General features: G+C 39.3%; 1 protein-coding gene across 3 annotated transcripts in view; it reads right to left on the bottom strand.

Annotated features, from left to right (window-relative positions):
* LOC119722640 (dnaJ homolog subfamily C member 13-like) overlaps positions 1 to 16,828 on the bottom strand; it is a 65,067-nt gene that overhangs the window by 10,028 nt on the left and 38,211 nt on the right. For 2 of the 3 annotated variants that reach the window (XM_038192859.1, XM_038192860.1), the window contains exons 34-49: positions 15,338 to 15,492; positions 14,282 to 14,483; positions 12,931 to 13,046; positions 12,530 to 12,608; positions 11,707 to 11,842; positions 10,396 to 10,580; positions 9,576 to 9,650; positions 8,896 to 9,012; positions 8,065 to 8,244; positions 7,508 to 7,675; positions 5,398 to 5,418; positions 4,264 to 4,377; positions 3,321 to 3,437; positions 1,776 to 1,829; positions 1,259 to 1,388; positions 429 to 520 (exon numbers count right to left, since the gene is read on the bottom strand). In XM_038192859.1, the coding sequence (XP_038048787.1) occupies positions 429 to 520; positions 1,259 to 1,388; positions 1,776 to 1,829; positions 3,321 to 3,437; positions 4,264 to 4,377; positions 5,398 to 5,418; positions 7,508 to 7,675; positions 8,065 to 8,244; positions 8,896 to 9,012; positions 9,576 to 9,650; positions 10,396 to 10,580; positions 11,707 to 11,842; positions 12,530 to 12,608; positions 12,931 to 13,046; positions 14,282 to 14,483; positions 15,338 to 15,492 (1,941 nt within the window). The remainder of the gene's footprint in view (positions 1 to 428; positions 521 to 1,258; positions 1,389 to 1,775; positions 1,830 to 3,320; positions 3,438 to 4,263; positions 4,378 to 5,397; positions 5,419 to 7,507; positions 7,676 to 8,064; positions 8,245 to 8,895; positions 9,013 to 9,575; positions 9,651 to 10,395; positions 10,581 to 11,706; positions 11,843 to 12,529; positions 12,609 to 12,930; positions 13,047 to 14,281; positions 14,484 to 15,337; positions 15,493 to 16,828) is intronic. The other variant, XM_038192862.1, reaches the window with a different exon arrangement.

Raw genomic sequence — 16,828 nt, 5'->3', positions numbered from 1 at the left:
TGCAGCCCTACAATACTTCAGTTCTCGCAGGCCCAACTGGTTCCTGCCACTGATACGATTCCATGATCTATTGTGAAGCAACACATTTTTTTTTCTTCAGAGGATTGCAAATGCCCCCCCCCCCCAAAAAAAAGAGGTTTTCATTAAAATGGGAAAAAAAAGGTTTCCATCAAAATAAAATACTCAGGTTGAAAAAGTCATTCAGAGAAAAATGAATGAAATTTGTTGTCGCATCTTTTTACTTTAGAAGTTAACAGAATAAATGTTGGAGTTACATAAACACTTTTCAACATTTTCTGTTGTGCATTTACAATGGCATGCACGTTTCAGTCATTCACAAAAGAGGTCCATTGTTTTGTTCAGCATGCTAGACCATGCTAAACCAACATTGAATAAGCATAAGCAACAGACACTGGGCATATGATTACCTCCAATGCCAGCATCTGTAGCTTGGTAGCCCCAGTCAGCTTGAGCAAGGAGAACAGCAGTTTGTAATGGCCATTGCACTGTAACTCGGTACCTGTAACCAATTAGAATCGTATCAAATAAATGCACTCTTACTGCCAATTGCTACAATTTCATGTTAACATCTTGTGATAAGTTTTCCTGTTCAACTGTTAAATAGCCTGTTATGACAGTCTGGGTTGACACAATACTGTCATTGGGGAAATAAGGAAGGAAAGTACAAAGAGACCATCTGGGAAACTACAATTTTACATTAAAACATTTATAAGTAGAAAGAGGTAGATAAAAAATTACTCATAACTTCGCATTTCATCATTCTTTTATACCAATAATGAATGTTTATGAGAACAATGCTAAGAATAACTTAATTATTCAGTGACAGATGGAATGTTCCACTCCACTCGGCTTCACCTTACAAGTTCCATTGCACAGTCACACAATTATTTTTACCATTGCATGAATGTGAAACATTCATTTTTTGTTTTGTACACCACCTGAATAAATCCTTGTCATCTGATTGGTCAGAGCCACCAAACATGTGACAGTGCAATGGAACTTCTATTGACCGTGGAAAAGAACTTCTACTTTTGCGGTAAGGATGGGCCGTGGCTTGAGATGAATAGTTCAATGACATGTGATTAACGACCCACCAATCAGATGACAAGGATTTATGCTAACCAAAAATGATTTATTTATCAAGTAACTTCACCTTTTTTTTCTTCTTTTCTTTTGGCGACAGGTATTTTTCCGGAAAATTATATATGTAAATTGAAGATTGGAAGTGCTGACAAACCTGGATTGTTCTTGATGACATTTCCAAGTGATTCTAAGGCCATCTCACAATCACGCAGTCGCTTGGCCTGGGTGCTGTTCTTACTAGTGTCTACTGCTTGAGATGTCAGGGCCATTAAGGAGTGCAGGTACTAGACATAGACAGCATGAGAGAAGAAATAATACTGGCATTCAGCATTCGATGCCTGCATGTGCTTGCTTACTTCTCACACCATTCCAACCGAGTTCATCATGTGCTCCCGTTTAGCACTGCCAATATTACCAGTGGAATGTTCCAAGAACACCAAATTGTGGAACACTCTCATAGAATGACTTTTAAAATGTGTCATACATCATTTTCACACAGGGTTTGAAAATAATTAAACCAAGTAGGTCTGAAATGCCTTATTTACACGTATTATAGCAACAATGGAAATGACTGAACCTAAAAATGTTGCCTGCTTATGTTTTCATTATATGTGTTTTTTTTTTACAACGGCACTTGCAGAAAAACTATTATCATAAAGCACTAATCTTACCTGAGCCTGGGAGCCTAGATAATCTAGTAAGCTGACTGTAAACCCCTTGGCATCCTGTTAAAAAGTGAAAGAGAACAATTAGCAAGAAGGAGGCTAAGCATTACTAAAACTTTCCTGCTTCAACTTTCCACTAAAACTATATTTTTGTTTGTTAAGTATCCAGCAAAGGATAATCAACTTGCTTTTTTGAGACTGATTATTTCTATTTTTTGGGAGCGTTACTGAAAGTCATTGGTAACAGAAAATCTTGTCAAAGTTAAAAATTGGAACAGTTAGCAAAATTGTTTTTAAAGTTGAACAAAGAAATTGAGGGGAGCAGGGTTTGAACCTGCAACCTCCGGATTGCCGTTCTGGTGTTCTACCAACTGAGCTATCTAGCCCTATGTTGGCAGTTCCACACTTATGTCAATGTCTTTGTTCAAGGGGCGCTAGTCAGAAGCCATAAACCCGTATATGTCATGTGTCCAGGGATTACGCCCAAAGTCACTAGCAACATTAGCAATGCTGCAAACCCGGGAAATAGCAAACGAGGATCAATCAGAGAGGATACATCTTTTTATTACAAATATTCAAACAAACCACAAGAGGGAAACTGTCTAGGAGCAATTTGTTGAAGATTGACTGTTGCTGTCATTCAGAACAACCCTAAAAGTGTCTTGGTTTCAGATGCAGCACCCGATTTCACGAAGCGCTGCGACGCGTCGCAACTCGAGTTACGACTTGTAACACGTCGCAACTCGCGACGCGTCGTATAATCCATTTCACGAAAGTTGCAATGTGTTGAACGCGTCATAAGTTGCTTGACAACGGCTTAAAACACGTCGCAAGTTCCGACGTGTCTAGTGGTCGTCGCAAAATAAGAAGAGTCCGTTTTAAGCCAGTTTTGTGCCACAAACATTACATAATTGAGATAATAATACCGAGGCAAGGTGTGTAAAGTTCTAAATAGAAAATTCATTGAACCATTATGAATTACCCTGGCAGTTCCAAATTCCAAAGTAGCTACACAGTCCACTGAGAGCTCGTTTTCTTTTGAAATTGCATCGCACGGCCGCCATTTTGTCCTATACGTTTTAACAAATTTCGAGCGGAGATCCAACGACTCTTTGTTGAATACCAGATGACTATTTACTGTACGCTGACTTAATACATAAAACAGTCACCGAGTTGTGCTATAAATACACATACGATGCGTCGCACTTACGACGTGTTTTGTGAAATGGATCGCAGGACGCGTCGCAGCTGCGACGCATCGTAGGGATAAGATGCGTCCCATCGTAAGTTACGAAGAGTTTTGTGAAATCGGGTGCAGTTCTACCAATCCATTTAGGTTGATGCTTTTTAGTCCCTACTTGATTCCGTGGATTTTTACTAGACTATTCTTCTGGGGTTTTCCTCCCACCTCTTAAATTGTAATTTCCTTCCATATCTTGTACCAAAGGTACCCACTGGAAGTAAGTTGAGACACTTTCATAGGCTATGCCGGCCAACTGACGAATAACAGTAAATAAATAAATACATACATAAGTCTAGATGTAAACTCACCTCCAAGGGAAAGGATGGTTGGTCATTGTAAACTCGTACAAACACTTCACCAATGATCAGCTCTTTGGCATGGGCAGTGAAGACAAAATCTGCACCAAACGCAGGATCACTCTCTCCCTATCCGAGATGCAAGATGAGATTGTCATTCAAAATCATCCCAAAGATTTCATTTGTCATCCGTGACTTCTGTGCACAAATAATCTCATCTAGAAATTAGAGGGATTTTCATGTTTTGCAAAATGCATAGACCAAAAGGCTATAAGTGATTTGTTGCATTATGGAATCCTTTTTTTATTCTTTGGTTTTCATTTCTGACCGACCCTATTTTGGGCTTCCAACCCCCCCCCCCCCCAAACAAAAATGTATTTACCGCAGACCCCGTTTGGAATTCCCACTAACAAAAAAAGTAATAAATTCATGAAAAAAAAAGAATATGCAATTCTGGCAATCAGGCTCTGTGTTATTTTAAAAACCATGGAAATAATATTTGACTTTACTTGATGCACGATGTACAGCAACCCATGCAATCCAACAAGATGCGAGGATGTTGCCTCTCATCATATCTGGGGTCTATAGTAATACCTTTACTATCATGTCATGGCTGCCACTACAGCCAACCATTAGTGAGCGTCATGGTGCAGATATAATGCAAGTCAACTACACTGTACATGGTTTTATTATGTTGTCCGGTGACATCAACTCATGATCAAGTCATTGCGCTTAGCAAAACTAGAGACAATATGTACTTGGCATCATTTAATTTAGCCATCTATATTGGTGCAACTGCAATTTTTTTCTTCAGATTTCTGTTTTTTGCCAACTGACCAGTCTGATTTCACAGGCAAAAAAAATTGACAACAATAGAAATAAAAAAAGTCACCCTTGGAATAAAAATAACACTTTTACGAATAAACGTGGAGAGAAGGATATTGTGGGTACTGACCGTTCTTATGTGGTCGTGCTGTTGGTTGGCAGCGAAATCTGTCAGCTCTGCCCGAGTTGAGTTGTCCCATACCAAATATGGATTCTCTGTGTTACTGTTCATGATCTTCAAAACCTGCAGATCATAACAGAATTCAATTATCTTCAGAAATTCAACTACACACAATAAAGTTATAACATTTGTCTTCATAGGACAAACCAGGCAACAAAAGCACGGGGGGGGGGGGGGGGATTTATGCTAAAAAGATTCATAACATCTGCATATACACAAAGGTCATGATGCAGTGACATGTTAACCAATACAATGATTACCAATGAACAAAACATTAGGGCTTGCACAAATCATTCTCAATCATTTGTATGATACCTTTATCAATGCAAGACAGCAGCCAAACCCAATTGAATTTGTTCTCTTGATTTATTTAGATGTTTGTTTGTTTTAGTTTTTGTTGTCAATAAGGCCAAGAATTATTTTTTAACCTTCAAGAGGAACAAATATACTTGTTTCCTTAAACAGAGAACTTTACAACAATTATATGTAAAATTGTCAACAAAACTTGAAGAGTGAATACGAAAAACTGAAATGAGTTGGGTAAATATACCATCACCATTTATTGCAAAATCTCAATTTCATTACCAAGAAAGCAGACAAGAGGTCAAAAACAGATTTTGGTTTTGTTTTAATGAGCTACGTTAATAACTTCCTTTAATTAAACAACACACTCTCTCCAGAAATTTAGACACTGATCCATATGTCACATTATGAATTAGGATGAATAGCCCATATTGTCCTAAATCCAGTAAAATCCGGAAAAACCAGGCATGGATTGTGACAGATATTGAAAGATCAGATTCTTGAAGATTTTGTTTTTTAATGTGTGTGAGTAGTCAGACGGATGGTATCAGTGGTATTTAATATTCTCACATAGTTACATTATGAATAGTCTATATCTGTCACCTTAAATTTGTCACATGACAGTAGAGACCACTCAGTTTTAGACATAGACCCAGCAGAGATAACATTTGAATTCTTTTTCTTTTCATTCCTCATTTTTGTTTCCAACTCATCTACATGGAGAGGTTGATTGTGTTAATGCTTTATGATGTTAAGGTGATTGATGATATCATATCTTACCTCATTGACAGGCACAGCATCCTAACCACAGTGTGCATAGGAATGAAAGAAGCAAAGCATTATGGGCACTCAAAGCATTGCATGGGAACATGATCAGCAGAATTAGCGATGAGGGGAAAAAGGCACTGTGTCTAGCGAACTAAAAAGGCTCAAAATATACAAATGGTTGGCAGTGAATTAAGATGAATAGCCCATAGTCTGAAGCGCTAGTACAGGGTCAGTCAAAAAGAAAGTGACCTGGATTATTGATTTATTTTTCTTACAAAACCATCAAAGTTAATGATACACCAATGAAGTATGTCTTAAAAGAGCATATTCTTCCACTCATCTGAAAAAAGGAATTACTGAAATTGATCCATGCAATCAGAAGTTGTGCATGTTTTACTAAAAGAACCTATTTATAGCTGTCCATGGAATGTCATTGGAAGCTGTTGAGCTGAGTGAGAATTACAGATTACGCACAGGCATTCAAATACAAAGAGATTTCAATCATTTCAGTCCAGACTGAACCATTATTTTTACTGTCAGATTTTGTGTTTTGAATATGAGGAACAAGTCAGCTTTTTTCCCCTAAAAATATTGATGGCAAATTTTTGTTCATTCATGGTGATGGGAAAACATCCATGTTAATTGTATTTTATTCATCAATTCATAGAACAGTAAATGATCAGTGGTGGACACCTGAATTGTTTGATCGTTTTATTACAATAGACTAACTTGGGAATAGAGTATGCAAATTAAGTGAAATTTTCAGTTACTAGTGAATAACATGTACTTTATCCCTATATTACTTTAATGAAATGGAGCGTACTGCATATTTTAAAAAACATTATTCTTATTCAGTCACTTTCTTTTGCCTGAACCTGTAGTGCCATTTGCAAACTTGGTAGCCATATAGAAGCCGGTTCATACTTCACGCGAAAGCGAATGCGAAGCGAAATCAACAATAAGTTCACAGCGCATCCACCATAGTGACGACACGAATTTCGCTTCGCACTTGCTTTCACTTGAAGTATGAACTGGCCTTAAGTCAACACGGTACCTATGGTTGCCAACATGGTTGCAAATGTTCTAAGGACAATAAATAGTCCACTAGCCAATGAACCAGCCATTGTGACCATCAGTTATTGTGTCTTAGGTCTACCATGGCTGCCTTATAAGCCAATGTGGTAGCCATAGCCTTGGTAGCCAGGTTAGTTAGTGTGTCTTAGGTCTACCATGGCTGCCTTATAATCCACTGTGGTAGCCATAGCCTTGGTAGCCAGGTTAGTTAGTGTGTCTTAGGTCTACCATGGCTGCCTTATAAGCCAATGTGGTAGCCATAGCCTTGGTAGCCAGGTTAGTTAGTGTGTCTTAGGTCTACCATGGCTGCCTTATAAGCCAATGTGGTAGCCATAGCCTTGGTAGCCAGGTTAGTTAGTGTGTCTTAGGTCTACCATGGCTGCCTTATAAGCCAATGTGGTAGCCATAGCCTTGGTAGCCAGGTTAGTTAATGTGTCTTAGGTCTACCATGGCTGCCTTATAAGCCAATGTGGTAGCCATAGCCAGGTTAGTTAGTGTGTCTTAGGTCTACCATGGCTGCCTTATAAGCCAATGTGGTAGCCATAGCCTTGGTAGCCAGGTTAGTTAATGTGTCTTAGGTCTACCATGGCTGCCTTATAAGCCAATGTGTAAGTACAAGACAAAGGTAAATGCTTGATATCCAACAACAAAACAACAACACAAAGTTGTTATGTCTCTTTTGTGAAAGTGAGAGTACACATAAGCTTTTATGCTTTCGTTTTGAAATGAGTGGTACTCAGTCATCTAGGTTTGCAGGAATCAATGGTAAGCTGGTAAGCCATCCTTAACGGTACAACCACTTATGCATAGTTTTAACATTTTAACCCATTATTTGCAGGTTACCATTTTGTTCACCCTGTATAAATAACTGAAAATCTGTTTAAAATCATTTGCAAACACAACATTGTCTGGCTTTGTACATTTTAGGACTTTAATCTGAGGATGTGATAGTTTACATTCATCAAGTTATTTTTCAAGGTACTTCAATTTCAAATATGACAGAAATCATTTGACAGTGATCAATCTAATTCTAATTTAGTCTACTGACCTGATTTTGTGTTTGCAGGGAGAGTTGTTTGGCCAGATAGGGACTGAGGAGAGCTGACAATGATTTCCTGATGGCAGGATTCTCTGGGGTTTTCTCCTCATCCTGACGGTATCCTCCCAACCTGGTCAGAGCTATTAGGCTCAGGCGGGCAAGATTGTTGGCCATTTGCTGCCCAGATAAACACATAATTAGATTAAACAAGTAGGAATAACGTATAAAACGAGCGACATGAACATACAGGCTCTGTGCACAACTGTGGCTACAGTAGGCACCAAGTGTTGTGCAATGAAGACACTATGGAACTTGGCCGTTGAACTCCTGCATGCTTTTCTGCAGTTTGTCATCCAGCCTTCACTGTTTACATGAAGCATCCCAAAAACACAGATATAATTTTAAACCTACTGAATATGAACTATTTTACCAGCAAATCGTGATCATCATAAAGTCTATTATTGCACAACTTATCAAGGTTGATACGAGACACTCACAGCTTTGTGTTTGAAGTAAATGAATTGCTCTTTTACTCCTGACAGAGTGTTTAAACAACATAAACTGACCTGTTGGTTGGTGCTAGATTCAACCTCCACTCCAGACTCATCCAAGGTGAAGTCATACTTGAAGAGGAACAGCAATAGATGCCAGAGTACTCCCGCTTGCTGCAGGTGATCCTGGAGGTACTTATCCACGGCAAAGGCACTCACACACTTGCAGGATTCAATGCACAATGTGCTCAGATGCTGAAATGCACACCCAACAATATCCAATTTGCAAGGTCATTTGGAGGAAACAGATAAACAAGGAAAAAGTGCAAACGACAACTTAACAAAATTATTACCGAGGCTGGAAAACTACATAAGCTACACAGACACATTTTGTTGGACTGGACAAAACCACGTCTACTTATCAAATGTATTAAAGAAAAAAAATTTTAAATCCATAAAATTATTGTTGATGATATTGATATTTGCGACATTATTGATATTGTGATGTGTATCTCTGGGTTGTTGAGGTGTTTAAGGAGAAAATGCAATTAACTGAAGAATGAACATCCACAATTCTGGAATAGGTTTTCAAAATCACAGAAGTGGGCAAATGTCTTACTTTTTTTCACATTGTTTAGAGGCTCTCTGAGTGCTCCCTGAGCACAAAATTGCAAAAATTATCCAGTTTGTATTACTTCATTCTTTAAAGTCAAGCAAAGTACAGTCATACAAAATCAAACATGGATTGAGAAACCAATCCACAAGACAGTGTATGCGGATTTGGACCCAGAGTCACAGGCAAGGAAAGTATGACTCCACCAACCTAATGCCTCTACTAAATTTATTCAGGGGCCAAGAATTTGTGAAGGGGGCCTGACCTATGTCCAAGCATCTAGTCTGGTTTACCTGGCAGTAGAGTGTCCTGCATATGTCTTTGATAATAGCTGGCATCTCAGTGATTCGGTCACGACACATCTCAAACTGGGCTGCCACTGCATAGCACTTGATCACATTGATGCATACCTAGCAAACGCACAATTGCATCAAGTATGGGTTAAAATGGTTGATATAGAAATATTGCACACAAGAAAAAACAAAAATAAAACAAAAGGAAAACTGTTCAATTAGTTAATTTCATAACACACACAAAAATAAATCACAGAAATTCTCTAAGCTTCCAAAGTATTTTTCAATTTATTTTAGCGACAGAAAATGCATACATGAAATCCCTCACTATGGCAAGTCCAACAAAACATTTCTGTTATCTGGTCCAAGGTACGAAAATAGTACGTGTACCTGCATCCAATTGTTTTGGCCATTAATCCTTCACATGAAAAAAAGCAGCATACAACTTTGCTATGCATAAAATATAGGGGCTGGAAGGGCGCCACTAGTGATACAAACTATCATACCTTATCTGAACAAGTTAACTGAAACTAAAGAGTAGTAGAATTCCAAATACAAAACAATTTGGGTGCAATTAAAGACAGGAAAACCCACAATCAGGTAGAGTCTGAAGCAAGGCAAATGGAGGAATAGTAAGACTTGTAGAGACATGTAGCTTTGGTCTCATGTGGCAAGCTTACCTGCACAGCCAAGTCATGAGGTTTACTGGCTTTACTTAGTACACCCACACAACGTACAAAGGCTTCTTGCAGAACCTAAAATGCAACCAGGACCAAAAAGAAAACATTTAAATTCTATAAAATCAAACTGTTGTGAACTATTTTACAACAGAACACCCATTATGTCTGTTAAGGATATCAGTGAATATAATACAGTGAATATAATAAATATATTATTTGGATACCAGGACTATTTCCAAACAAAGTCAAATGAACACCTTTGAATCTCTTCCAAACCACTCTGTTTTTAAAAAAGTTTATTACATGTGGTTAATGTATCCACAAATTGTTCCATTTTTAACCCTAACCCCCCCAGACCCTTTTTGCTAGACACCTTCCTCAATCCTCCAAAATGTTCCATAATTATGCACTTATACCCATATATATATGCATAGGATACCCAGCACCTCAATCCTTTAAAATCATCAGACAGTCCTGCCTCTCAAAATGCATTCAGCCTCAATCCTCCAAAATCAACCAATACTGAATTTTCATATGCCCTCGATCCTCCACAATCCTCCAAAATTGTATGTTGCATTCAGCCTCAATCCTCCAAAATCTTCAAAAACCACTGGGAGGACTTTGGATTGAGGAAGGTTAGGGCTAATGTTCTCCACCTTAATGCATTTATTTACTAGGCTTTTGACAATTTTTTTTTCAGACAACCAACAGCATATACACTGTGGACAATGTCATATGACATCATGCCTGTTGGTTTGCCGTCATACCCACAGGCAAAATGCTGTTACACAAGGGTGACATGGCCTATACTCAATCTCACCTCAATGCCATTCTCTCGGCACAGTTCCTCTGCATTGAGTGCTGAGCAGTTGACAGTGTGGAAGGCTAACTCACTGGCTGCAATCAACAGTGGAGCAGACTTGGAGAACAGTGCATCGTCATGAGTCTCCATCTGAATAGTCTTGATGAGCATGGGGTAACCGGCATACTTGTATGGCTCCAGGACTGGCCAAAGACAAACAGACAATAAACACAACTCTCAGGATTGGCAAACACTTGATCTGTGGCAGGCTTAATTTGTACAACAGCAAGTACCACAGCATAATCTAAATGCAAAGAGAGGAAATGAACTGTGGGGATTGAGGTCCAAGAACGCAATAGATGGCATTACTTCAACACACAATGCAACAGTGCAATGGATAGTGCCATAGTGCTGAAATCAAATGCTGCATAACTGTGTCAGTGGGTCTGAAAATGTAGCAAGTCTTAAAAAAAGGTCATCAAAGAAACTAGCAGCATCCAGCTCAAATTAGAATCTAGTTTGGTGTGACTAACAGGTTTGTGTCTCCAAACATTGAACTGAACAAAGGTATTCAAGAGCTGCACCTATGTCATGTTTATCCCCCACACCTCCGCCTACATACAACCCATGTCTTGAAGTCAGAGGTTTGTAGCACTGATTTTGCTCAAGAGTTTGGTCGTTTGTCATGTTTCATAAGGCCAAAAAAAGTCTCCGGTTTCCGGTCTGCGCCCGCATCGCCGTAGCCATGCACGTCGGCAAAATTGAAAAGTTGTTTTTTTTAATGTAAGATGATGTCTCAAAACTGCCAAACTCACTGGTGTGACTGGGATCCTGCTGCTGCACAATTTTAACGTGTTTTTAGGTGGGGTTAAGATCGAGTATAGACTTTATGTGACCTCTCTGGGCTCCCATATATTTCGCACTAACTTTAGTCAGGCACCGTTTGCAGACGGTGATGTAATATTGTAATTGTGTGTCTGGAAGCCAGACTGAGGTAGCAATAGTCGTGTATCTGGCCACCTGTAAATGCTTTTTAATTAGCGCAATATTTAAGGGAGCAGACTAATGACCAGCCTTGCAGCACATGCTCCATACCAGACACCCAAAGACTTTTTGTTTTGGCCTAATGTGATCAGATCTGATTGGGCCGTGGTCTTGTGTCTTGTTCCTCTACACTGATATATCCATGCACTTATAAAGCATGTCTTCAGAAACAGGGTATCACACTAAAATTTAACTGAAATCAGTGCACCAAGAAGTCAATAGCAAAACCCTCTTAACACGTGTAAGGGTTTCGTTGGTGTCTACTTTGTCATAATGTTGACTTACTATCTTTGTATCTCTCAAAGAGGATACTCTGAGAGCGTAGGATAAGCACAATGTTGTCTGGATTGGGCCCATCCATGTTCTTGGAGGATTTACTGCACAGGAACTCATAGGCACTGCTGACTTTCTCAAACATATCCTAAACCGAATAAAAAAATACATCCACAAAATAGTTACAATTACTGGTAGAAGTGTAAATTTAAAACATGTGGCATGCTAATGTATTTATTATCCTTTTGCAGTTTATTTGTTAAATTTTCAAATGAACCACAAAGGGCAAAGTTGTAATAAAAAGCCGTATCCTCTCTGAGTGATCCCCGTTTGCTATTTCCCAGGTCTGCATCGTGACTTTGGGCGTGATGCCTGGCTGCATGGAATATACGGGTTCATGGCTTCTGACTAGCGCCCCTTGAACAAAGACATTGACAAAATGGGGAACCACCAATATAGGGCTGGATAGCTCAGTTGGTAGAGCACCAGAACGGTTATCTGGAGGTCACAGGTTCAAACCCCGCTCCAATCCGGTCAATTTCTTTGTTCAACTTAAAAAATAAAAAAAACCGCAACATTTATCTGTTGAAGCCGACTGGTTTTGGTAAGATTTCCATTGTGTAAGCAGCATGCTGATCCACTTTCTACTGTCCTCATTGCGTGGTTAGCAGAGCCACGATATAAGGCCCTGTAAGCAACGCAATTCAGGCATACTCAGAAGGGAGGGGGTGGTTCAAGTAAATGCCGTGTCACCGTTTTACTCCACTTCGGTTTGATTTTACAGAAACAGACTTCGTCTTTTACGGTAAGTTTACTTAAGAGAAGTTGAACCCACCCTGCCCTCTGGATTCTTGTCAGGATGGTACTTTGTAGCCATACGGAAATAAGCCTTGCGGATGACTGACTCTTCATGGCTGAAAAAGAATCACGTGTACATCAAAATAAAGACAATTTTAAAAATAGACAACCAATGCTTTATTCTTAACATAGAAGATACAGTTGGCAGTAAATGTAGCTGTCTCATCACAAAAAAAGTTGCTAGAAATGCGACTGCTTGCATTTGTGCAATACCATAGAAATGTCTACAAATGTTTGAAGTGACTAGTCAAATTCCTCTCACCAAATAAAATTCTCTTTTCACAAATATTGATATAAAACTTTGAAGCTGTTCCAACCATTATTAAATTGTATAAAACTTCAGTGGTTGGCCTTTAGTGACAGGGATTGGTATTGTACCCTCCAACAGCTGTCTTGAGTTTCAAGACTTCATAGGCTTCCTCGATGGACATGGATGGAGGTTTCTTTTCAACTTCTTTCTTCCATTCCTCCAGGATGTCCTTCAGTAGTTTGACCTGAAAAAGTGGGGGGAGAAATGGTTACATCAATGGTTACCAGAGATAAAACTGACCTATGGGGAAACAAATCAAAAATTGGTCGAACAAAAATCTCTGTCCCGAATCTGGGCTGGGTTACACATATGCACATTATGTACAATGAACTTTGTGCCCAATTTCCGGACACCGCTTCCTGTTTTATTTTGGATCCAAACGAAATTTTACGATGTGAAAAAGTTTCACTGTTTGAATTAAGGTTAGAGTTACTGACTCGTCTTCAAAGAAGTTCATGTCTTACTTGAAAATCAGGGAGAAAGTCGAGGAAAAGTCAGACTAACATAGGTGGAAAAAAAAATCAGCATTATCCGTCGTCTTTTTCAGCTCCAACAACTGCCAGTGAAATTGATCTTTTATCAAGATTTTTAAAGCATTGCATCTTGTACAACTAAATCTGAGACCTCAGAAAATTGTTGTGAAAATTGCACAACATGTGGATTTTACTGCACTATGAGACTGTCAGTCATGGTAGTTGAACTCCATGCCCAACATACAGCCACAAAGCTCTGTGCGTAGTTTCAATCATGTCATAGGTTAATGCTTCAACTTATTTCCATAAACTACTCCAATCCGGGCTTACTTCTAAATGCACTTCTACCATACAATCTGTGCACTGATGACTGGTAGGACGCATAACAATTGCACTCACAATACAGATATCATGGGGCCGTTTTCATCAAATTCCATTTAAATTTAATTTTAAAAATCATTTTGTGGGGAAAAGATGGTCAGAAAAATCAAAATTTTTGAAATAAATTTAGAAAATCGGATTTCAGATTAAAATTGGAAATTTTAATCTCTGGGTTACACAAAGGAATTAAACTATGAGAGATTGGTCTTCATATATTCTCTACGGCACTGTCAACAACATGCGCAACATTTGTCGCACTTAAAATCTGCCTTGTTGTTGCATTTAAAATCAGCCTTGCCACTTAATTAGATTCCCACATTCCAATGAAGCATATAGTAATATGCCCCTGGTTTTTGAAAGCCCTTCAAATATGGTTTTTGAAAGCCCTCAGAACACACTGATACAGTGCTAATAAATTAAGCTGGTTAAGGGCAGAACAGAGTATCAAAATACTTGCAAGAGATTGCCTTGCAGAATGTGCTTGTTTGCAAAGGGAAAATCAAAGTGCCCACACCGCAAACTGCCATAAATTCATTTTTTGTCTAATGGTTAAGGGTTGTCTTACGGGTTCTCTAATGGGCCAATCTGGGAAGCGCTCTTTGTCGCAGAGATGCCTCAGGTAATAGATATTGACAAACAGCTCTCCGTCCAGCTGAGGGTAGTTGACGAGAGGAATGGGGCAGTACTGATACATGGCCCGTGTGTTACTCTGCAGGCGTGGGGTGAAGTCAGCTATATGAGCAGCTATCTTCTCAATCATCATACGCCTGAGAATGAAGGAATATATGGACCATAGAGTTACATTTCAAAACTACTCAGGTTTTGCAAATGTGCCTCCCTGGGGCACAAGCTGCCATTTGGGCCATTCTATAAACTTGGGGTCCACTTTTACCTGTCCCTGTTGCATCTGACATTGGTTGGTTTTTTTTATAATGATGGATGCACTCCTTAACCTTCCTATTCTTCCGTACTTCACATCCCTTCATTTGCAAAACCACTTTTGCTGATAGAATTACCACCAATTCTTTGGTGTGGTTAAGCTCAGGGCGAGCAGGCAGACACGGTCATGCTTCACTGCTCTCCACAGTGCCGTTTTTTGTGCAGTGACTCTCTGTGCGACATGTTTACTTCACATCCCTTCACCTGAAACTGACCTGCAGGGTTTACAGGGTTTTACAACTTGCTCTGAATATTGCCTTCCCACTAGGAGGGTTAATGTAGTCATCCTCTAAGATGATTATGAAAAGCAAACTACGTATCTAACAAATAAAAAAAAAAGTTTTAAGTCTTTCTTAATTATGCTTGAATGGCAAACAACAAAGTACCAAAGTAACAGGGACAGGAAAATGTCAGACTTTGGACCTTACATTTCTATAATGACCCATATCTAAGTTGTTATAACAATGGTGTAATAACTAAATATGTTCACCTAAAAGCACATTATTTGCAATTCAAATTTGGCGTTCCTTTTTTCATGTTTGGAACATTTGTAATTTGAAATAATCAATAAATACAATGAAACTAGTACGCTTCACTTCAGCTATGTGTCCTTTTCACATTGTGATTAATCAATCTATCTCCAATAGATATGACCTATGAGCTTTAACCTCTAACCCCTGACCTCATCTCTGCACTCCAGATGGCTTCTGGTGTGTCAAACTCTCCCAGGAATGTCTCAGCAAACTTCTCAGCGCTGTGGTTCTCTAGGTAATGAACCATGGCCTCAGGTAGTATGTGGCCCAGAATGCTGCGATGCATGGTGTCTGACTGCTTAGTCTGAATCACAAGAGATAAAGTGTGCACAGCTGTGAACAATGACCTGTGAGCGTTGAGATACGGCTGTTAACATGATTCTACCCTCTACCCTGAGCGAATCTGATTGCCAACATCCATAGTTTGACTCACTTCACTTAAAGGTAAGGAACAGCATTTGCAAACACTAAAAAACCGAAAAAATGATATGCTGTCGTGTTTTCAAGAAAAGTGGAAGTTTGTATCATTTTCCAAGGATGGTTCAGTGAAACCATCATTGAAAAAAAATGGCTTGCACCTGCAGCGAGTTTGTGCGCTGCATCTACGTCACAGGTCACGCAAAATCTATCCAATGCGAGCTCAAAGAGATCAGCCCTTCCCAGCGTCCTGATTGCAGGGCGGGGGGTTATGAGCGAAGCAATTGGCTACATATCCCTGAATGGGCAGAAGCTAGCTAGTCTGTTCCCTGACCTGACAATTCCCATACATCTATACATTTTTTCTTGTTTTTTTTTCCTGCATCCATGAGCACAAAACTTTAAAACAGGTCAGTGGAAAGATATTTACTGCAAAATACTAACCCTTAAAGGGATACTTCATCCTGGAATACGCCCAATTTGGCAATAAAACGCGTTTTGAACGAAATGATGTCAATCCGAAAGAACATTTAAAAGTAGGATATAAACATTCACACAACTATCCTTTAAAAATTGGGCACTTTTGTAGAATGCTTGTGTTATTCGTGCGAGAATTACTTTTGGGGTCCACTTTTGTGACACCAAAAAGTCCGGCTGTTCATGCTAGTTTTGATTCCAGCTGTAAGGGTTCGCCTTTTGCGGACGTGTAAGAGAAATCACATTTTGTGCATTGGTGATTGGTCACCGCTGTTTGTGAGGCGTAAGCATGGGTGGGTGTACATACGTGTGTAATACTAGACACACACAACGTATATCGTTCATTGTTCTCGGGAACGGTAAGACATTAGGTTGGTTTCCTTTCAACCAGGCGTTGAAATAGGATAAGTAAATAATCTAACACATGAAATTTCAGGACGCAGCGCCCTTTAAATTCGTCCATTTCTGAAAATTAGTGAAAAAGGAAATATTGTATATTACCTTAAAACACAAGCTACATGTAGCTGCCTTGAACTAGTCTATTTGAGTATTCAGGATCGGCCCAGCAAGGCTGGTCATATTGCTAGTTACCAAGAGGCAGCACACACAAGGAGCCAGGCCCAAGATGTTTTGTGAGGACACTTGACCACTGTGTGAATAGACTTGTACTTAAATATTTGCTTGCAGGCACTAAGTATTTCACGAATCAATCACTCGCTGCGGAAAGTGCTCAGCGCACTGTATCA

This window comes from Patiria miniata, unplaced genomic scaffold, assembly GCF_015706575.1.
Source record: "Patiria miniata isolate m_02_andy unplaced genomic scaffold, ASM1570657v1 HiC_scaffold_16, whole genome shotgun sequence".
NCBI lineage: Eukaryota > Metazoa > Echinodermata > Asteroidea > Valvatida > Asterinidae > Patiria > Patiria miniata.
This window is presented reverse-complemented; position numbering and strand designations above follow the sequence as displayed.